Here is a 23078-nt window from a genome sequence, read left to right as displayed (position 1 = left end):
CGTTAAGGATGGAGTAAGTTGGTACTGCTGAGGAGGACGTGGTATGTCCTGAAAGTAGTAATCAAATCAAATAATCGATTAAAATTTATACCAATGCGTTAGCGATGGCTTGCGAAATTTCGCAAAAAGTTCTTTCAATTATTAATGAACATGGTCCGACGGACTCCATCCAGCTGTCTGCTCTGTTGAAAGAAGATCATCAGAAGATTGTCGGCGTCGTGAAAAGTTTGCAATCTCTAGGAAATGTGAGTAATTTTATTTTAATTTTTGAGTAAGATTGATGAAATATCAAAAAGGATCATCCTTTCGTACGGCACGCAAATTATTATGGAGTTACCGGAGAACAGTCGTTGCAAAGTTTACCCATGTGCAGGTAGACATTGTGGTTGGCTTATCTACGTTAGCCATACATAGATATCTTTGGTTCTTTGCTCATTAATTTTTTACGGCGAAAATTAGTTTTTCGTGCTCCTGCCCCATACCATATATGGAGCCTCGTGCGCCTGGTCCTAGGCATTGTATACGTTAAATATCACGTATTAGCACTCGCTATATGAAGGGGTTTCTGTGATTATATTTGATTCTGTTGCAATTGGAATGAAATCTTTGGGGAGTAAGTTTTTACAGCAGTCATTTTCCGTGGATTCATTGATAAGATTTCCGCTGGACATATTTGTGGACAACTTTATTATTACGTATCAAAGACCGCCTGAAATATTACATTATTGAGTTTATTTGTATTACACTGCTTTCCTGGAAGGCCCATTCAGTTCAACCTTTTTAATATAACATTGATGAAGTATACTATGAAAAGGCATTGTCTCAGCTCAAATGGCTCAGCGTTCTCCAGAAACCTATTGACATTATACCAATGTCTGGATCAAGCTGATTAGTATAGAATGTGAAGTGACTCGGAAGAACGTAATGATACTGTTGGCCTTTGGAAAATCAGTGGGGCAGGAACTTCGAAGGAGAGCAGGGGTATTGGCCAACTTGTTCTGCAATGCATGTGGACGTAATTATTTGTATCCAGAGGAAGAAAGAAATTATTAATGCCTGCAGAGGAGAACTGAATGAAAACTATGAGTTTACAGCAGGCTTGGCCTCGTGAGAACATAAGCTTTAGTTCGTGTGTACAACTAATAAATACTCCAGGAGGATGCCCAATAATATTATGAATTTTGACCGCTTCTAGGTAAGGTGACCCCTTGACAAGAATGACGTATTGCTGCGCTATTTGCCATCACTCCTCTAATCAGCAATTGCCTCAACGCATAGTCACTATTTACTTTGTTTACTAATAATGAAATAATAAGGTTCAACTGAGGTGTGGATGACCCCCTGTTCTTAATACTGACCCATTTCTCTATCAATTGACTCAAATCGCAGAATTGTAGCTTTAATCCTGACCATATTTGTATGTAGTGTATACAAACTTGAAATATATTTCCCAGAGTTATGCCATCCATCAGGAATGTACGTACGCATGTATGACTCTAGCTATCTGCAAAATATTTTGCAATCAATACACTACCTTTTGATTACACTGCAAGGAAACTATATGAAATGAAATCACAACAAAACCAGAATTACATTTGAATGGAAATGGATGCTATCAAACGCTTTCAATTGCACCAAAAAATTACATGCTTATCCACTATTGTCAATCAAATAATTAAATTACCATGCGAAGTTAGCTGACTTTCTTGTTCCATTTTCCTTTTCTTCTCCCATACTTCTGATGAAGTCGGCCAAGCCAAGTTCTGCTTCTTGAGTTACAGCAAGATTTCCTTTCAGTATCAGTCACAGGAAACCCACCCCACTGTCAAAACTGTATCATTACTTTCATATTTCCTTTTAGCATTCTTCAAGATATTTTGCACATCTTATATCAGGGTGGCCACTCAATCGGTGAGAAATTGCTCAGTTCCTCTAACTCGCCCGGCCCAAACAGATGGAGGAAGAGCTGAATATTTTGGAAATTGATATATATAGCACGAGTATGGTATGGTGTAATCAGGTTACCTGTTCAAAATGGCATCATTTTAAGTTCTGAGAATGTCCTTGACTGTAGTGTGCATATACAAGCCCTGGCTTAAATCAAAATTATACAATAGGGCCAATTTTGGTGATATCAGTTGTGAAGTGATGAGGGGCTCCATAAAAAATATCTGATTCAAACTCAAACACTAGCAAGAAAAATGGGGAAAATGTGGCATTTTTGTCAGGAAATTTGGGTAAAAGTTGTGGATGGGACTACTTAAATTGAGTCATCATCCTGTTTGTTTTCCTTCATTGATTTTATTGTTTCTAATTTTAGTGGGACAATAAATGCCAATAGTGAGGATTAATTGAAATCGTATGTTCAAATTTATGTATATATGTATCCTTATTGGGGCATTATTGCTAATAATGTTAAAGTCTGTTCCTGTATGTTCAATATTTGGACGCTATAATACTGTGTATGTTTCAGCCTTAATGTTTTGCAGCCAGTGTAATGCTCGCTACCTGCCAAACTAGTTGCGTAACATGAGCTGCGCCATAAATGCATTTTTTTCAGTGAAAAAATTTATTTTTTCCAAGAAATGACATTTGACTTAGGTTGGCCTACATTGAATGGTAGGAAAAATTACACATACTAAACCAACTACATTCAAAAATGTTTTGTCACTTTTTGACCCTGAAAACTATATCCTTTGATGGTTGACCAAGCAGACAAGTGTTTTGTAAATGGCACAAAGTACTCGTGAATAGAATAATGAGTTCCCTTTAGATGGTGAGAACCCCTAAAGATAGGACTGAAACTGCTATAAAAAAGATGGATGATTATTCTTGGTCACCGGTTTGTGACCATGTTTGAATTGTCGTTGCCTCAGCTTTTCCTCTTGACTTACGACTCATATTTTTGAACCTTTGACAGTTGGATATAATAATTAAGAATAGCATCACAAAATAGCTAGCTGCTAATTGCTTTTCTCTAATTTAAAAGGTAATTGATGTAAGTCAGGAGACTGTAAAAGAGTGGAAGTTGACGGAAGAAGGGAAAATAGTTTCTGAGAAGGGAAGCCATGAAGCTCGGGTCTATTATGCCATCCCAAATGAGAAGGGGATTTCTCAAGCAGAAATTATGGTAAGTCTTCTATTGTTGATTCTGATGGTGAATTGTTTAATGGATCCCAGAGAATAGCATTAAAATTACTCATAAAGGAGACAAAATGCTAAGTAGTTCGTTAAATTGTTGGAATCAAAGCTTCGATTACAAATTGTATAGAAGTTTTAAAATAAGTATGTAATATTCTGGCTTAAATTGTCCCAATTGCCTATGAAATACTTGTTAGAGGCATAAATAGATACTATGCATGTTATTCCTGCCCCTTTGTTAAAACATCCATTTAATGCTTTAATCCAAAGGATGAATATTTTGTTCTCCATTATAATTGTCATTTATAGTTTCTATTGTGACTTAATTTTTCAGAAAGAAGTGCCCTTTGCAAAGGTTGGGTTTAGTAAAGCTATGTCCAGTGGGTGGATATGTATAGACAAGAGCTCTGGGTCTCCGGTTGTTAAGAAGAAAGTTCCTTCCATTGTGGATACAGTTAAGGAGAATTTGTGCTTAATATTGATGAATGAGACCAACAAGGTATCTGATGCCCTCAAGCAAGACTACAAAAAGAGAAAATTGTTGGAAGAAAGGTAAAGTTTGTGTTTCTCAGTGTTGCATTCATACAATTCTCTATATTATTTTTAAGTGTAAAGAAAGCATTTGGATTACCACTGTCTTCATACTCTCCCTAATTCTGTCTGCTCATAATGAATATCCTGCTTTAATCCTAATGATAGATGAAATGCAAAAATAAATGAAATTCCAGTTTACCGGAACGTGTTAGATTTCAATCAATTTTTTTTGAGATGGCAGGGAAGGTCCCAAAGTGGACTTGAATACTACTCTGTCTAGGCACACCCCCAATACATATTTTTTTACAAATAAGTAGAATGACACACTACTTGAGAATGATTAGATATATTTTATTTTTTTGTCATTCGTTTTTTTTATTGTTACAATGTATAGATTTTCAAGCAAAACTGAGTGGGTATAATGTTTGAAAATATTTTTAATTTTACAAATGACAGAAATTCAAGGACATATGAGAGTTGTAACTTTTTTAAAAAATCTTAAAACTTCCTCTAAAAAAACTTAAATCTCATAAATTACTGTTCAGCAAGTGATTTTTAGAAGTAACCTGTGTTGACATTGCACTTAGTGAACAGTTATGCAATTTACACTAATACACCATTGGTCATAATGCATGCTCAGAGCATCTGAATCCTGGGCAACTTAGCCTTTGGTATTTGTGCGCATGTGTTCTCAGTGATCGTCACCTTTGACAAAACTAGCTCCTGAAACTTACATGATCCTCCAGTGTTACTCTTACATTTCCTCGCCAGTGTTTCACAATTTTTCTCATCTTAAGGACCGGTTGACTTTGAAATTGAAGTAATAAACAAGCCAGAAACTCAAATATTGGTATCTTCTTTTAATATCAAAAAGAATACACATAATAACCATGGCCAACCAAAGACTGTCACCATTAGTCCACAAACTTTGGTCCACTCAGTGCATGCAAGAAACCACAAGGCATTTATCATGCATTACAATGATGTGCATAATACTATATATTTCGCAACTTACTGTGCTTGCATGGTGAAGCCAATGCTTACGTTACTCCATATGTATAGGTACATATTAAATACATCATGTTTGTGGAAGAGGCTGATAAGTTTATGATAATGAATTTTTTAAATGCCCTGAAATGGTTGTGTTTTCCTTACAAGTAAGTATTAAAATAATTTTGCAGAAATGCACACCCATGATGCTATGTTACCAAAATGTTCTTGTATGCGATCATTAATCTTTTGCGGTAGTAATTATTTATGATAATTTGTCTTTCAGCATCGTGAAATGTTACCTTCTGAAGAAGGGACCTGAGTTCAGTTTATCGGTTGTGAAGTCTGAGACTGATCTCAATACAGATATGATTGCAAGTGGATCATGGGCAGGGAAAAGCTTCAAAGAGTATAATTTTGATGCCTTTGGTGTTCCACCTGCAGGTGGTCACCTTCATCCATTGCTGAAAGTTCGTTCACAATTCCGTCAGATTTTCTTAGAAATGGGGTGAGCGTTTTGCATGAAGTTATCCATTTGCCAGCTGTTTTTTTTTGTTGATATTCACCTGATCTACTTTAACATGAGGTGTTTTAACATCAGTTTTACAGAAATGCCGACTGATAAGTATGTTGAAAATTCATTCTGGAATTTTGATGCCCTTTTCCAGCCTCAGCAGCATCCAGCAAGGGATGCTCATGACACATTTTTCCTCTCAGGTATTTTAAAGTGATTATTCTCTGACAGGGAGTGATGGCATGTGCCTAATGTTATATATTTTCTCTTTAGAAATTATTACTACAGTAGTTTCAATACTGCAGCATCATCACAAAAAATCAATCGTTGGGTGGGTCCATTAATGTGCCACCTAGTATTTCTATTGATCAATGAAACACAGCCATGGAAAAAAATATATGTGACAGTCCCAATTCTTTTCTTTGTGTAGCACATACTTTTTTTATCCTTCATCTACTTGTTCATTTCTTTGGAATATTTATTATAAGGGATGGAGTCATGGGAAATTGGCTATCATGGGTGATGTCAGTTGATGATTAATGTAAATTAGGTTATAAATCCTTTGTTTATATAATGTAATTATGGTGTATAACTTTTGTAAGAAATTGGCATTCCATTTTTAATTTTTATTGCCTTGTTTTGTATTTCAATTCATGTTCTGTTGTCACACATTGCTTTTGTAGTTAAGATTTAGCTTAATTTCAAGTAAAATTGTATATTGTAAATAATTCCGCAAAAGGAATTATTCACAAATACATGTACCAGAATTTGATCTAAGTTACAAACAAATGTAGCTATGTGTTGTATTAGCACGTAAGTGTGATTAGGGGGTCAAAAAAAGTAGAGAGTACCTGTTATATTTAATATTTGATTCCTGCTTTCCAAACATGCCTTTTACCAGTAATTCTCTCTTGTACCTAACAGATCCACGGATATCAACGAAATTTGAAGTAGATTATCTGAATCGAGTCCAAAATGTTCATAGCAAAGGAGGATTTGGCTCCCAAGGTTATGGTTATGAATGGAAAATTGATGAGGCAAAGAAAAATTTACTGAGGACTCATACAACAGCAGTCAGTGCTAGAATGCTTTACCAACTAGCACAGAAAGTAAGTGTGGCCTGCGTGTGAGAGCAAACTATAATTAAATGGATTTTTCTGTAATATACACCTTTTTATTAGTGCACACTCTTTATTAATTCAGATAAAAGTATTGCATTACCCACTGAAGGCGTAACAGCAGAGCAAACTTTGATTCTCAAAAAACTGTTCTCTCTCTTTAAATCTATTTGTTTTGCATAGCATTGTTTACAACAGCTTTATTTTTATGTGCATGTAATAGAGCCATTAAAGTTCATCTGACTGATTGCATTTCTTTTGGTGATTGAGGTCATCATTATACAGTGTAGCTGTAACATTGCATGCCTGCAATGCAGTGGTAAAGTTAGTTTACCCAGGGGGAGTATTTTTGTTTGCATCTTTTCTGTTTTAATTTTGAAACATGTTCACATAAGATTTTCTTTATTATCCTTTAACTTAATAGGTTGCTGATGTAACTGCCAAATTAAGTAATTGATAATTAATATTATTATTTTTAAATAATTCAGAAATTTTCGTTTGAATCCTATTCAGGGCAAGTGATTATCTTTATTCTGAATCTCCTCACATTTTATCTATACAAACGTATATATATGCAGTTGGTTCCGCACAGTTTGCTGGAAATTGCATGTTTCCTACTTTATTACCAAACTCTTTTACCACCATATGTATTTGTTTTTGCTTTGTGCAAGGCATATATTATTGATAATTAGTGTGTGGCATTAAGTTGTTGCGTCAGAAGTTAAAATGATATTTTTAAATGAGTTAAAAAGTTTAAGATAGGTTATTATACTGTTGCTAATTTAAAATGTTTACAGAACTTAGTAACCTTTGCGCAATTCTGCAGGGACCAGAATTTAGATTAATGGAAGCAAGGATTGTTTTTTCTTATAAATACATTTTACCAGAATTGTGTTTAATATGCTGTCAAACATAAGAATCTCATCATACCTATTTTGGAATCATGTCCAATATTCAAATGTTGTGTGACCTCCTCAAACCTTGGAATTTTTCCTTTTTTGTGATTTTACTTGTTGCAGACCCACAAGTTACAATGTTTCATATATCAGTTTCTTAATAAGCTTTAAATTGTAAGGAATTATAATAATGGTTTGTATTAAAATAAGAGGGTCATCCGGAAAGTAGTACCCGTTCGTGAAATAAAGACACAAAAGTAAATATTAACAAACATAAAAAATTTTATTTGAAAGAGGATACTTTAAACTACTTCTCAACATAATCTCCAAGCAAATTAAGGCATTTGTCATAACGTGTGACAAGTTTCTGTATTCCTGCTGCATAGTCCTTCGCCGCCAGCTCATTGAGATACGCGAGGGACCCATCTTGCACAAATTTTTGCATAATGCAGATGGTGTTTAACAATTTCATGAACAATTGTTCGAGAAACATTGGGAAAATGCTCACAGATGTCATCAATTGTGACGCGCCGATCGTTCCTCACGAATTCGTCAACTGAGCTCACCAGTTGGTCTGTAATGACAGACGGTCTCCCCGAACGCTCATCGTCGTGTGTGTTCCCCCTCCCCATGTTGAAGTTGCGACACCACCGCCGAACAGACGACTCGTCCATTACATTGTCTCCATACACCTCCTTTAATTGGCGATGAATATCACATGGGCGAACGTTTCTTGCATTGAGGAATTTAATCACTGCCCTCACTTCACAACTGGCGGCGTTCTCAATTTTTTTAAACATTGTAAACAATCACAGAAACAACACAGGCAATGCTAGCGTCACGCAACTTGGCTCAGAGAAGGCAGACAAGCCACTGAAGCTATCTGACCTCGTCCAGCGGCTACTCGCGTCGTCAGCACTTCATGCGGCACGAACGGGTACTACTTTCCGGATGACCCTCGTACTTAATATCTATTTCTATAAATCCTTCACACTTAGTAGTCCTAAATGGACAAGGTACTGATTATTATTATTATTAAAAATACACATGTGCTGATAGACCTTGTCAGGTGGCACACAAGTCTCAAATAATCGCAAAAGATAATTGATAAAATTGGACTTCAAAACACAAATCTCTTTAACAAAACAAGCGAAGCCCCATCCCATTTACAACCATTAATCAGCAAGAAAAAAAGATAAATTTAAAAAAATTAAGCTATTACATATAATACAATACACCACACATCAATCAAATTATTACATAAATACCTTACATCTATTCTTAAAAGTATACACTCTGTTAGGAAAGGGCTCTAATATTTTTGCAGGTGAAAAGGTTTATAGAGCATAAGGTTTATTTTAGGCTGTTATTCCCAAATGCATAGACTGTAAGTAGTATAACATGTAATCATCTGGTTTTGGCCAAACTTTGTGGAAGTTTAAAAATTTTTATTTGTATGATAATTTTTTACTCATAATTTAAAAAAATAATCCTGCTTTTCACTGTATTCTGGCATTTTCAGGTGCCTGTGGAAAAGAAATAATCATAATAGCATGCCCATTTTCTTACCCTGGCATTTACTACCTTGAACAAAAAGTTCCCGGAATAACCACCGTGTGGCGCTCCCATCGTTCCGATTTGAGTTCTGTTTTTTTTGTTAAATTGGTACATCTGTTGTTGATATTCCCTTTAAATCTTAGTGTCATAACTTGACATTTGCAAAAGTTACGTAGCCAAGAGTACATCTATCTCTGTGTGTGTTGGCGATTTTTTACAATTGCAGAAATGGATTTAAATTTGCAACAACGAACTTGTATTAAATTTTGCGTAAAAAACGGATTTAATGGCGCACGGACGTTGGAAATGTTGGAAAAGTGTTTCGGCAACGATTCTCTAAAAAAAACGGTCGTTTACCAGTGGCACGAGCGGTTCAGAAGTGGTCGTGAGTCAATCGAAGATGATGAACGCAGTGGCATGTTGGAAAAGTGTTTCGGCAACGATTCTCTAAAAAAAACGGTCGTTTACCAGTGGCACGAGCGGTTCAGAAGTGGTCGTGAGTCAATCGAAGATGATGAACGCAGTGGCAGACCATCGACATCGAAAGTCGGTGAAAAAATTGATAAAGTAAAAGAAATGTTGGTCAATAACCGCAAATTATCCATCAGAGAAATAGCGGAGGACTTGAACATTGCCTATGGATCCGCCCAAGACATTGTGGTTAATGATTTGGGTTTCCGTCGTGTAGCAGCAAAAAGACCTCAATTTCATGCAAAAAAGAGACCGTGTTGACGTCGCAAAAGACATGATTTGCGAGGCTGAATCCGATCCCACATTCATCAAAAGGATCATTACTGGAGACGAGACGTGGGTTTATGAGTACGACACGCAATCCAGACATCAGGCAAGTGAATGGCGTTCACCAAATGAGCCGAGACCAAAAAAACCACGTCGTTTTCAGTCAAAAAAGAAGGCAATGCTGACGGTTTTCATGGATTACAACGGTGTAGTGCATCATGAATTTTTGCCAGAAGGCCAGACAGTAAACAAAGAGTATTATTTGGGCGTTATGAGACGTTTGCGTGAAGCAATTCGCCGAAAGAGACCAGAAATGTGGGCAGAAAACTCGTGGATTTTGCACCATGATAACGCACCGTCGCACAGTGCTATCATTATTCGTAATTTTTTGACGAAAAATGCAACAAATACCATCCAACAGCCACCGAATTCACCTGATTTGGCTCCCTGTGACTTCTTTCTGTTCAATCGAGTTAAAAAACCATTACGGGGAACGCGTTTTAGCAGCCGAGAGGAAGTAATGGAAAAATCGCAGGAAGCACTGATGGACATACCGAAAACCGACCGTAACTTTTGCAAATGTCAAGTTATGACACTAAGATTTAAAGGGAATATCAACAACAGATGTACCAATTTAACAAAAAAAACAGAACTCAAATCGGAACGATGGGAGCGCCACACGGTGGTTATTCCGGGAACTTTTTGTTCAAGGTAGTATTTCATTAAAAATAATGCACAAATGCAAAGACTTAAGTATTTGCTACACACGTAATGTATAATTCAAAGCATTACTGTCATCCATGGGCCTATTATTCAATTTTTTTTACAGAGTGCTGACCCATGCATTGACACTCGTCCTCTCTTCTGTAGACTTCAAATATTCCTCTTCGACCAAATTCATCCATGACTTCTTCACTCTCCCTCTTCCTTTCTAACTATTTGCTTTTCTCCCAGACATTACTGTAAATTTCACATTCATCCATTCATTAACATGGTTAATTCAAGGAAGCACCCTTCTTTCACATTAATCAATTCCCAGAGCATCCATTTAACCCTTCATTCATACATCCATAGCTGTGGTATTTGGTCATCAGTTATGCTTATTTAAGTAAACTCCAGTTTTACCTTTCAATCAACAAGATGGTATTGACACACTATCAAAAACAGAGAAGGAAGTACTGAAAGTATCAATTCTCCTAGGCCATCGCCTGATGTTTTTAAAGGAGTTTTTTACTGTACCAACCTTGATAGTGAACATTGAGGAGAACATTGTGTGCAAATTTTGAAACTATGTCCTTATTTCTTTCAGGGTTTCAAGCCTACAAAATATTTTAGCATAGACAGAGTGTTCAGAAATGAAACATTGGATGCTACCCATCTAGCTGAATTCCACCAAGTGGAAGGAGTGGTTGCAGATTTCAATTTAACTCTAGGTCATCTTATTGGTAAGGACACACAAAGGTGAAAGCTTGTCATTCTTGAAAGTGTCTTGAAAAATTAATTTTTTACCTTTCTTTTTAGGCTTTATGCAGGAATTTTTCCGCAAACTTGGTATTGAACAGTTAAAGTTTAAGCCTACTTACAATCCATATACAGAGCCCAGTATGGAAGTTTATTGTTTTCACACTGGTTTGAAGAAATGGATTGAAGTGGGAAATTCTGGAGTATTTCGTCCGGAGATGCTTTTACCAATGGGGTTGCCTGAAAATGTCACTGTTATTGCATGGGGACTTTCGCTAGAGAGGTTTGTTTGACCCTAAGTGTGTATATTAAGGATTATTCGTTAGCTCAGTAGGTATAAGTGGTACCATCAATGCAGTTTTCGTCGCTGGTTGTATGTATATTTTTAAATAATTAAATTTTACCTTGTTATATTTTCAAAATATTAAATTTTACCTTGTTATATTTTCAATTTTATAGTATGAAATTGTATGGTGTACTGAATGATGAATTTAATATCCCCAGGCCAACAATGATTAAATATGGAATCGATAACATCCGAGATCTGGTTGGACCAAGAGTGAACCTTCAAATGGTGCAAGATAATCCTCTCTGCCGTCTTGATAAGTAATAACTTTTAATAAAATTTTGATTGAAATCTGTATGAATTTTAAATTTTTTCTTGTATCAAAAAGAAATACATTTTCTATCTGTTTATTTGTTTTCATATATTTTTTCTAATTTTGTTTATGAAAAATGCAAATTCTATCTGCTTTGCATACTTCCTTGATGGCAAATAAACCTGAAGCATCTTGATTAAGGTTACCAGAAATATATTTCTATGTTTATTTTAGAGTTGGTTGGAAAGCATATACTAGCTGCTATTCCAGCTAGGTTATATTTATAAAGGGAATCAACACAATTGCTCTTTTTTTTAATATTTGGCAAAACTACAATAAAAGACACGATGCATACATAATTTAATTACTCATTTATTGATCGTACACAAGGTTATAATTCCCTCTCCATTATTAATCCTTTTGTGTTGTGTGCATAATTATGTCGTACTTAAGTATTACTTTCTTGGTAACTGCATGCCCTTATTACTTTCACAATATCACCACTTGCAGGCATCAGGAATGAACTTATGCAGTACTTGCTAGTGCATCTCTATGTTTAGCTGTATTCTAGAGCACGTGCTCCTTTATAAGATTGATTCCTCATTTTCAAACATTTAACTGAAGGAAAACTCATAAGATGTTTACATACTGATGGAAATGATAAGTTTTGATGTAAGTAAACGCATTTCCATGAGCATTTTTGGTAGATAGCATTTGATTACCTAAGAAAATTATTTCATATCATCATTAGCATAGTATGGTATAGGAGATCTGGAATAATAAATAAATAACTTAGGTTTTTCACTTAACTGTTATACTTGCATTACAATGCACGATGAAGTTTAATGTTAGTATGATATCTTCAGGTACGTGTAGACGTGACAACATGCAAACTGAAGATGATCTAATAAATTTAAAGCATGTTATGCATTGTAAACGAAGTGCTGTGGAAAAATCATATGGAAGATATTTTAAATGAATTTCCTCAAATTAGATCCTGCCGCATTATTCAAGAGTGAAAGGTGTAGATGGTTTTAACAGTTATGAAATCGATGATTGCCCTGGGCTACATTCTTTTTGGGAGAGAGGAGGAACAGAGCAGAATGGGAAAAAGGGGGGTGTGTAGCACAATCATAAACAGTAATTGCAATCAATATCCCACTTGGGTTTGTAGAACACCAGTGAGTCTGGTGAGTTGCACACACATTCAAGGTTTGCAAGGAGAATCTCATATGCCCATGATGCATTAATAACCTTACCTAAGTAAAAAGTGGTGGAAAAAATGTTAATAATAAAGAGAAGCACACACACTACTCTCAAGTTTGTTTACAATGGCGACCCTCATGAGTCACATTTACACATGTTCTTAGTATTTATGTGGAGGAACTCGTACAGCAATGCCCCACCAAATGTGTTGGAGTAAATAAATTGAAGACAGAGAAAAGCAATAAAAAGAGTCGCATAGAGGGCAGATTATGTAATTTCTAAATTGCCCATGTATAGGAAAATCATCACTAGTATCTTAGCATCTATTAATTAACTTGTGATAGAAAACTTTGTTCCATTTAGAAATGAAAAGTTAAGAGATTGATGCAGATAATTGCATCAGTGACTCAAAGTAAGGATATTTTTGTCATTTCAATCCTGGTCACGTGCATGACTACCATTTATATAGAGTAAAATATAGTAAATTTTGCATCTAGCTTTGAGGGAACAAGGCATGTTTCTGAGTTTATTCGGCTTGTTTGTTAGCATTTTCAAAAGCTCACTGTTAAACACCTTGGTAGATTCAAGTCACAAAAGTGGTGAGAAAACATTCAGGCATTCGGACAAGGACATAAGCAAGCAGTGAGTTCCTGAGAGAAGATTGGGTAACGGAGGTAGAAAGCTAATATGTACATCCAAGTGATAGCTTAGATCTAGGATGTATATTTTCATTGAGTTCTCAGGATGTGTTTCTTGGCTTCCTTGGTTAGGAAGCATGACTTGCTCCTCAGGTGCTGTCGGAGGAGGGCAGAAGGGAGGCCATAGGTAGATGTGCGCAACCCCTCTTTTTTTCTATTGAGAGTTTGAAAAAATGAAGCTGTCTGGGGTTGATGGTTAAATAAGGTCTAGTCTGTCATAGTGAAAGGGTGATTTCATGGGGATCTGGGTTGGGCAAGGGTAATGGGGTGTGTGATGAGATATCAGTGGTGTGTGAATTGGTATGAAGGGTGGGAGAGGGGTGTAGAATGAATGGGGCAGAATGAGTTGGGGTGAATAGGTTAGGAGGGTAAAGGGACGACATTCTTCCTTTTTTTGTCTTTGTCCTCTTGCGTCACTCATCAGTCCACCGTTTGAGGTGTGAGTTCACCAGAGGGATATGTAAATGTGTTCCCTTGCACTTCATGGATAAGATGAAATTAAATATGCATGTCATTGGGCTGGTAATGTTTCTTTTTGAAAAAAATGGTAAGCTCTGGTTATTTAGCATTGGTCTTGATTAAGATTTTCTTTAATGGCTGCATTGATGGACATATTTTCAATATTATAATGAGCATGGCAAATAATAAAAACATTATACATGAGATGAATGCATCAATTTTTCCAAATGTGTAGCCTTTGGTAAGCATGTGTACTTGGACACATTTCACTGGTTAGTAGTGGGTCTTGCCGACTAGAAAGTGTCATCATTTTGTTTGTATCAACGGATTCAGCTTCCTATGGTCTTGACATCATCCCATGTGAATGTTTATTATGGCTAAGTGTGATCGCAAATAAATTGGATTATGCCTAAAAGTTGCATGTAGTTTCATGGCTGCTCGTAAATATCATGGGTGATACATGCTAATGGCTTCCAGTGGCGGGGTTCCGTAGAGAGGAGCCTATCAGTGGATCTCCTCTCTTCCTGTGTTCTCTCGCAGGGTATATTCAGACCCCCAAAGAATTGAAGAGTGGGCTATATATGCGCTGTTGGGAGTACACAGGAAGCTATGCAGTATGGAAGTCTCCCTCATGAGGGTAAAAGTTGCCCGAGAGAAAAATTCACGACGTTTAACAATAATATCAAAAGTCGCAGCATCTTGGTCCCCCAGATCCTTAATCCTGGAGTCCTAAGTATTGGTATTTCCTTTACAACTTTTTATTTTCCCACTGTGGTGCATGTCTAAAGGTATCATAAAGTAAGTACAATCAAAACGTGTTGATTTGTCAAGGACGCATGTTATTCCACTTGACCTGGTGCCACACTAGTGACAATGTATGAGGACTGTCAAGAAAGTTAACTTATATTTTGGCCTAGCGTGGCTGTGGGTAGGGCTAGAGCCACCATCTTGGTGTCGCAACATCCATACTTTCAGTACACATCCTCCTCTGGTAGTGTGCTGACTGGTTCTTATACTTTGCTTACTGCAAACTGTTAAACACTGCAATAGAAAATCATGCAAGTTGTCAAGTGCAATCTGTGATTAGTTTTTTACTGGCAAAAAGCCACAAGCCAATTGACATTCATAGCCAACTTTGTGAAGTGTAAGAGGAGGGAATAATGAGTGAAGGCAGAGTGAGGCAGTGGTGCATTCAGCACCAGTGTTCATAACGAGGACTGCAGTGGACAGCCCAGCCTTGTGACAGATGAACTGTTGGATGGCCAGTTCTTGAACATCATCGACATTAGTCTGTTCATACTTAAACTAACAACGCCACTGATGCACAGCAATGTCACTCATCACTTAATTGGTAGACTGTACAAATTTCTCAATGAATGTCAGCAGTTTGAAGTTAACAGACAATAAAACCTTATTACCGAATGGATTTTCAATTGTATTGTTCATTTTGACATGCTACTGTAAACAAACAACTAGCGGCGTGGCCTTCCAAACACTGCAGCGCAAGACTACACAAGCGTATGTGTGTCAATACAGCAAACATCCTGCTCCCCCCCAAATACTTCGCTTGGTACACGTAAGCGTAAGTTACTTTCTGGACAGTCCTCATATTTTGATTGGCTAGTGGTCAAGCAGAGAATTTTTCAGCTGGTTATAAATGTATAATGCAAATAAACAGATGTTTTGCTTTATTCCTTGTCTTAATACATATTTCTAAAAATTTTTATTTAGATTTTAGTGAATATTGTAAAATGTCCATCTATATCCAATTACATAGTCTCTTAGTGTGAATGGAAGTTTTATTTTTAAATTTTGCTGTTTAATTAAGTTATTTTAAAGGGTACTAAATTGCAATAAATAAGTAATCAGCTCATTGAGTTTGAGATGCTGTTGTATTCCTTGTGTTATGGTGAGGGACTGCTTAAGTGAGAAAATTAGGCGAGAGGTAGTCTCCATTCCCTCCTGCCATAATCAATCAGTGTATTTAACTGATGAATGGAAAAACGGGCACAGAGTTAGATACAAAAATAAAGGGAAAATAAATACTAACTATAAGTCAACATGAGGTATATGCTACATAAGATGAATATAGCATTAGGTAATGTCATCAAGAGTAAAACTTGGTGTTGGAGATAGAATTCTGTGTGAAATAACAAATCTAGTTTTTCAGAACATTGGGAACACAGAAGGCCTTAAAAATTCTTACTAATTGTGTTATTTTTAAACAGTATTAAATCATTACCATTTATTATTGCTTCGTGTTTAGTCATTTTTTGAACCAAATAGACATGGGCTGTGATGCTTGTAAACCTCTTAAATATTTATGGTTAAAATCTATAATAAGTGGCTTGCTTACTCTCAAGTGCAATGTTAAGCCAAAATGATGGATCTAATTCACAGATAGTAGGGTAGTATGGAGTGGTGCATGGGGCTGGATTGAGAGTATTTACTCATTTTAGAAGTGGACAATTTTACAATAATAGACCTTGAGAATTAGAAAATCCTTGTGTTATACATAAAAATAAAATCATAAAAAGAAAAAAAGTGAACTTAGTGTTGTTATGGTGAGCAGGAAAATCTCGTGTATAAATTTGCCTTTTCATATTCTTGCCCAGTGTTGACAAAACAAGAACTCCCTGATGACTGTCTTTTTTTTATTAGGGAGTAGCAAGGTTGCCAAATATGCCTAGTCTATTTTTGTCAGTCAAGGGGAGGCACATGGCAGAGACAGGCTAGTGAAAATTTCTTGCTATCATTGAAATACATGCTTGTTGAAACTAATTTATTTTCCTCCTTATAATCTTGTGTTTTCTGCTTTATAATTGATGTAATTTAACTATTTACATTAGAAAATGTATTTAATCTCTTTACTTTGGAAAGACATTGAGTGGATGCTGCTTTCTTTGAGAAATCTTGGGATGAGAATAGTTTCCAGATCTTGCAATTAAACCCTTTTATAAGAAATTCAATTTTTTTTTGTAATTTTTTGACATATTTACAGCAGTTTAAATCATAAAAGATAAATTTCTATAAGTTTAATTTAGCCTCATCATTTTTTGCCATGCATGACTTATTGATTGATATTAGAATGTTCAGTTTTTTCTTGTTGCAATTCATGAAATGGGTCTGATACAGTTAATAAACAAGGTGGATGGATTGATTTGTGCATGGAATATGACCTTATAGATTGTTTTTCTGTGAATTTTTGCTAGATACAAGAAAAGATAGGCTCTCTTGCTGAAGTAAAGTGGATTCCAATTTAGCATGCATATGTAGAAGCAGAAGCATGTGGTGATTTTGTAACTTATGCAGTGTCGAAACTTTGGGAAATGGAAACAGATGGGGCATTTGCCTTGGAAGTATCATCCATATGGGAAAAACTTTTGTATTCTCTTTCCTGGCACTAATGATATTTCCTACAACATAACATGTCCTATTGGAAACAGGATGCTTTGGAGAGGGTTGGCTGCCTGAATCCATATTTGCCCAGGGTGACTCTGACCCTAGGTAAAGCCCTGAACTAAAGCAATAAATCTTATTCGAAATTTGTGAGCTCAAGCTCCTTTGGGAATTACAATGTAGTCGATAGGTTCATTCTCCTGTCAATTTCATGTAAACATATGCTTGATATTTCTTTTAGCTTGGTAAGAAGACCACAAAACAATATTGTAAATCCAATAGTATATGCATTAAAACACTGTTTGTTGTGCAGAGGTCTTTATGATACATGAAATAGAAAATGCAAAAAATTAGTCATCATTATCTTCTTTTTGTTATTATGCAAATACCATAGAACATTGTTAGAATTAAGTGCTTCTGTTTCTTTAGTACATACTTTAAAACTTTTTTTACATTTTTGTTATTCAGTTATGTACTACAGTTGAAGGAATTTTGCCTTTAAGCACAATGAACTTGATTTTTTTTAGCTGATGAATTAAGTTGTTTAATACTGAAGTGGAAATTATATCTTCTTTTGGACAAAACATTTTCTATTAATACTCACATGGCTGGGTGACTGTGTAAGACACTAATTGTTAATACTCTTCTCAGGTTATGGAAAGACAGTAATTACAGTAATGATTTATTATTTATTCAAACAGATATGGGCAAAAATCTTTTCCTGGTGCACTGGGTAAATATTTGGTCAAAAATTTGTCTAGAAAAATGGTTGAATTTTATCCATAGGTCACTTATCAACATATTTTTTATGTATTTGTTGAGTCAGAGTCGCGGTAGTCCAGGGGTAGAGCTTTGGGCCACTGACAGGAGGGTGTGGGTTCGATTCCTGGGCAAGCCTCTTTGGGCACCCTCAGCTGTACCCAAGCTGTGTGATATTTCAGGTACCAGACCTTCCTGGGAAACCATAACCGGCACAGGGAAAGGCACTGACCCCCCTACCCTCATGTGTGAATTTCATGTGCCATTGGGCTTTGTACTAGATGAACTCTACCATCACCTACCCAACCGACCTTTGTGTTGATTACTATGGTTATGGTTTTTTTGTTAAGTCACTAAAGAATTTGCCCAGGGCTAATGGTCATGATTTATTTTTATCTGTTATTCACTTTCATATTTGCACATTTGTCAAGAATTAGAAGTTTAAAACTGAATATTGCAGTAATTTACCAAACTCTACTTCTTTTCCTGTCAGCCACCACAATCACATTAGGGCATCTAGTGAGCATAAAGTTCCCTATGCCAACTAGTTAAAGGACAAAATAATACCATAAATAATTCAAACCTAGCCTGCAATTTCATTGATGGTGCAGACTCAATCTCAGGTTCTTACAGTTTATGTTGAAAGGTTATAAAATATGTCAAATATTTCATTGCATGCCATATTCTAGTAGCTAAATTTTTCTGTGTCATATGCTGGAGCATCATATTAGGGAGGTGTCATATTGCGATTGACTTTTTGTGCATGTTGTGTACAAATGTTGTGTGCTATTTTAGTTTTTGTACAGTTGTCCATTGTGAAATGGTATGTTTTCCCTTGTCACAGAACAAAAACATCTGCGGGTGATCTCATGAAGTCAGTTCTGCAGCAGTGGGATGAGATCTTCGAGGAGATAGAAAACTTGAAATGTGAGGTGAAGAATCTAAAAGTTGCAATGGGAGAGTGCGACTGCTCATTAGAGCCTGACATTGACAGTCTGCTTGGTAATGGGAGCTTGAATATTTGTATATTTGCTGATCCTGTTCAACCGCCCTATTCTGTGAACGTTCTGGTGAAGCTTCTCGGACAGCAGATCCCTATCTCTACTGGGGTTCACGTCCATTCTTCAATGGAAAACATTCCTGATGATCTCAAGAATTTTTTCACTTTTGATGAGGTGCAAGATAAAAACAAAAGCACTGGCATTTCCATTAGGCTCGTATGGAAGCCTGTAGGGTTGGATCCAATCATGGTGATAACGCCTTCAAGCTCAGTGCCTGTAATAGGTGAAGTGAACATCGCTCGCTTGTTGTGCTCATTTTTAAAGGGTGATATAGGTCTGTGTTTCAGAAATCCTTGCCCTTTGAGTACCATACAAGTTGACCATTGGTTGGATTTAATTCACAAGGATGTCATTCATGGTGCAAAATCTAACTTGGCCTCCTTCGAAGTCCTGCTGAGCAATAGGCTCAAGGAAACTCAATGCATGATGGGTAATGGAATAACTATTGTTGATTTGTGCTTATGGTCTGCCCTGAAAAATATGCAGCTAGAGAAGAAGTTTATGTACCAATACCCAAAGTGGTATGAGAAAATGCTGCAATATTTTTAATGTAAAATACTCATACAGGATTTTAATAAATTTTTCCATGACACTTGTATTTTTTTGTCATTATCACGCATGTCCCTGTAATGGATGGATTGAAATTAATTTCTTTTCTTTTAGCTTTTTACTCCCTTTGTGTATGTTAGCATTTTTGGGCTATATCATAGTGGTCTCATGTTTGGACATAAGTGCAGCCATTTTCACTCTGTTTCCATTAACAGTTAGACTTGGTCATGATTAGAGGCTGCACAGATTATTTCTTTCTTCAGAAAGGCTGACTTTAAAAAGCTCTAACCATTTATTCCATGATGGATATTTAAATTCACATTGCCCAATGAAAACAATGCAAATTTCATGGAAATTACATTCCAGAGGCTATTTACAAAGCATATGAATACATCTACAGGAAAGATTTTTGACTGACAAGAAGATTGAGATTTTTCCACTGTCAGATAACATGGAATTGAGTGTTGAGGGAAAGATTAAATTCCTTCTCATGTGCATCTAATATTTCACACCCGTAGAGAGATTGGTAGTTTGGGAGTCTGACTGGCATGCCTTGGTGAAAGTAGTTCAAGTGAAGACATCTCAACCTTAAGTTCTCTGCTTGGCAATGGAATTTTATCTGGTTGACAAAAATGTGAGGAAAGGCATAAAAAATATTGGTATGTTTAAAGACTGTAACTGAAGTACGAGGTTAAAATCACACTCCTAATGGATTCCCTATTAGTGGTTGAGTGATTTAATTCCAACTTCATGGTGCCCTTGGATATTTGGTAATTGCATACTCAAGTAGAGATATATCAGATAATAGATAGGACTAACTGTTAATATATGTATGTCATTTTTTGGATTAAGAAAATGCTGCACTGTATAAGAAAAGCTATAGGGCATGGAGTGATTGATTTTGTTTTCAATCCCATGGGTTCACATCAGCGAGTATCCTTTGGCATGATCACTGAAGAGTTCTTTCTTTTTTGTTTGCAGTCTTAACAATCATTACCTGTCCAAAGTAACGACTGGATATAAAGTATTTTATTTTGTTTAAATAGTATGTAGAAATGATAAAGTGTGGGTAGTCAAATTCAGATTCGTCACTCACTTTTCTTCCATGGAAATGCAGTCACATTTTGCTCAACCAGAAGTTAATAAACTCGTTCTTGTTGTTTGTTTGTTTCCCTACAGTATCACCAGGAGTTATTACAGTAAGTAAATGAGAATTCCTCAGTCGCTGAAATATTAACAGCAATGCTGTGGATGTTTCCAGTAGGCTGTGTAGTACAAAGCATTTCTTTAGAATTTTTATTTGTGGCAAGAAAATATATGAATCAGGTTGGTGAACTGTCAGGAATGGAAATTTATGGAGATTAGTGGCTTATGCAAGAGGAAGGGCTTGACAAGTCATTGAGAATATGAGTATAATAGACCTATTTAAAATGGTTGCAAAACATAGAATACCAGATTCTCCTATTCTAGGCTTATTGTCTAGATGCCCTCTGTTAAGGGCAATGTGACATTTTCAGCAAACATTGCTGTAATGTACTCTTATTCATCATTTGTACCCTATTTATGTCCATTCATCATTTTGTATATTTCTCTTTAGAGTTGTTTCCCTAATGAATGGTAGACTCAAAACATGAACTTCATTCTTATGTTGCCATTTGAAGGCTTTAGTACCTTGATGAAAATGAGCAGTAGGAGCTTATAATGTACTCTTCCATCTAAAGAGTCCAAACTTTGTGTTTGGAAGATAACTGGACTAAGATTAGATTTGGCTTCTGAGGTAAATTAAATTTAGTGCTTTAAATACAATAAAGAGATGGATGCTTTTTTTCGATTTACACAAAAAAATTGAATTTTGGTAAAATTGCTCAAAATTAAAGTTCATGTCATGGTGGGAATATAAAATGCATGGTATCCCAACAGATGAGAGAAAATCGATATAAATTTAATTACCTTGCTATGACTTGAAAAATGGATCTATTTGAAAGGAGTTTCAATTTTTACGTTATTTGTATACAAATATACATTTAAATGTTACAGTCCATTAAATAAGACAGCTACCTCTTCCAAAGTCTCAATTCTGTCTGTCCTTGGCCCTTCACCTCTAATATGCCACCCTCAGGTCCATTCCAGCATTATGAAAATTGTTGCAGCTGTTTCTTTATGACAATTTTGTCATACTTCTTTGGTAATCATAATTCTTGGACATTTCAAGGACAAAATTGTACATTCACATAGTTTTATTAGACCATTTATATTAACTATCTACAGGTATGTGGGCAATGTGCTAAATGAGGAAGGAGATACATGCACTTTAATGTATAGGTGTGGACGTCCTTAGGTATATAGTATGAGGTTGGAGAATTGCATTGCCATCTTATTTGATTGAAGTATGTCCAATATTGTATATCACTGATAGCTATCAGTTTAAAATGGAAAATATCAGATGTTATTATAAATTTTTACTTTAAAGTAATTTCAAATGTGAGATCCTTTTTGGTGGATGAAAATTTGAAAGCCATCGTTTTGCCCATTATCTAATGTGGAATTGTGCTTTAACAGTGGCCCCCCCAAAAGAATGCATGGTATATTTAGTGAAATTGATTTCAGCCAAGTATTTTATCCTATAGTCTTCTTTGCATATTATGGCCTTTATCTTCTGCCTCTGGTAATTTACCATTTTAGTAGCCCTACTAATGCTTAGCATAATGTTTAAAAAATGTAGAACACTTGTTTTCGATTATTAACATTTTTAGAGAACCCTTATTGTCTAATGTCATTTAGTAAGCATTGAAGTCAGTGCATTTGCCATGTTCTTAAATTAATAGTTTTTGTTTTTATAATAATAGGAATAAGAGTATTGATAAAGCTTTATCACAAAAATTCATACCTGCAACAAATTCAGGTCGTAAAAATCAAATGTCCTCGAACTATGACTTTCAGGTAGTAATCATTTTGGCAGATGACCGACCGCTATGGTCATTGAGGATAAGTGAATAATTTGGAAGAGTAGGATTTTAAGGGCACGGGGAAATTTGGATAGAAACCAGGTGTTGGCATTATCCTACTTTTAACGATGGGCACCGAGTGGTTTGCAGTGTAAAGTCCGGCGAACTTTAGTAAATGCTCCCCACGTGGCACCTAAGTAGGTATTGAGACACCACTGAAAAAAAATCTCCTGACTGTACCACGATTCCATCCTGGATCCTAGGGTGGGAATACAGGCGACTTGCTGTTTCCCAACTTTTCTAAGGAAGAAACCTAATTTAAATTTTAAACTTCGCGCAAAGCATTTTCGATTCTGCCCGTGCGGAGCGCTCCATGTAGTGTACGCGTTCACCACGTCCTACCACAGCGCCGCTCGGGCGGGACGGAGAAAGCGACAGTTGACTGCAGCTCGTG

The 23078-nt window shown here is 36.0% G+C and overlaps 1 protein-coding gene across 1 annotated transcript; it reads left to right on the top strand.

Moving 5' to 3' along the window:
- The first annotated feature begins 13 nt into the window (after positions 1-13).
- On the top strand, positions 14-19710 carry alpha-PheRS (phenylalanine--tRNA ligase alpha subunit). The gene is made up of 10 exons (XM_071585418.1): positions 14-245; positions 2990-3130; positions 3476-3693; positions 4952-5173; positions 5267-5382; positions 6104-6288; positions 10798-10933; positions 11010-11232; positions 11454-11555; positions 18914-19710. Exons 1-10 carry the CDS (start codon positions 105-107, stop codon positions 19677-19679), a joined length of 2250 nt encoding a protein of 749 aa, XP_071441519.1. The 5' UTR covers positions 14-104; the 3' UTR covers positions 19680-19710.
- Positions 19711-23078: the final 3368 nt, after the last annotated feature.

The sequence above is a fragment of the Hetaerina americana genome, unplaced genomic scaffold (assembly GCF_022747635.1).
Source record: "Hetaerina americana unplaced genomic scaffold, ioHetAmer1.1.p SCAF_2, whole genome shotgun sequence".
Lineage (NCBI taxonomy): Eukaryota > Metazoa > Arthropoda > Insecta > Odonata > Calopterygidae > Hetaerina > Hetaerina americana.
The sequence above is the reverse complement of the archived record's forward strand: the minus strand, read 5'-3'. Positions and strand labels throughout refer to the sequence as shown.

Coding starts and splice junctions, on each gene's coding strand:
- alpha-PheRS (XM_071585418.1), top strand. CDS start 105: ATGGCTTGCGAAATTTCGCAAAAAGTTCTTTCAATTATTAATGAACAT. Junction 246..2,989: donor GTTTGCAATCTCTAGGAAAT/GTGAGTAATTTT, acceptor CTAATTTAAAAG/GTAATTGATGTAAGTCAGGA. Junction 10,934..11,009: donor AACTCTAGGTCATCTTATTG/GTAAGGACACAC, acceptor CTTTCTTTTTAG/GCTTTATGCAGGAATTTTTC.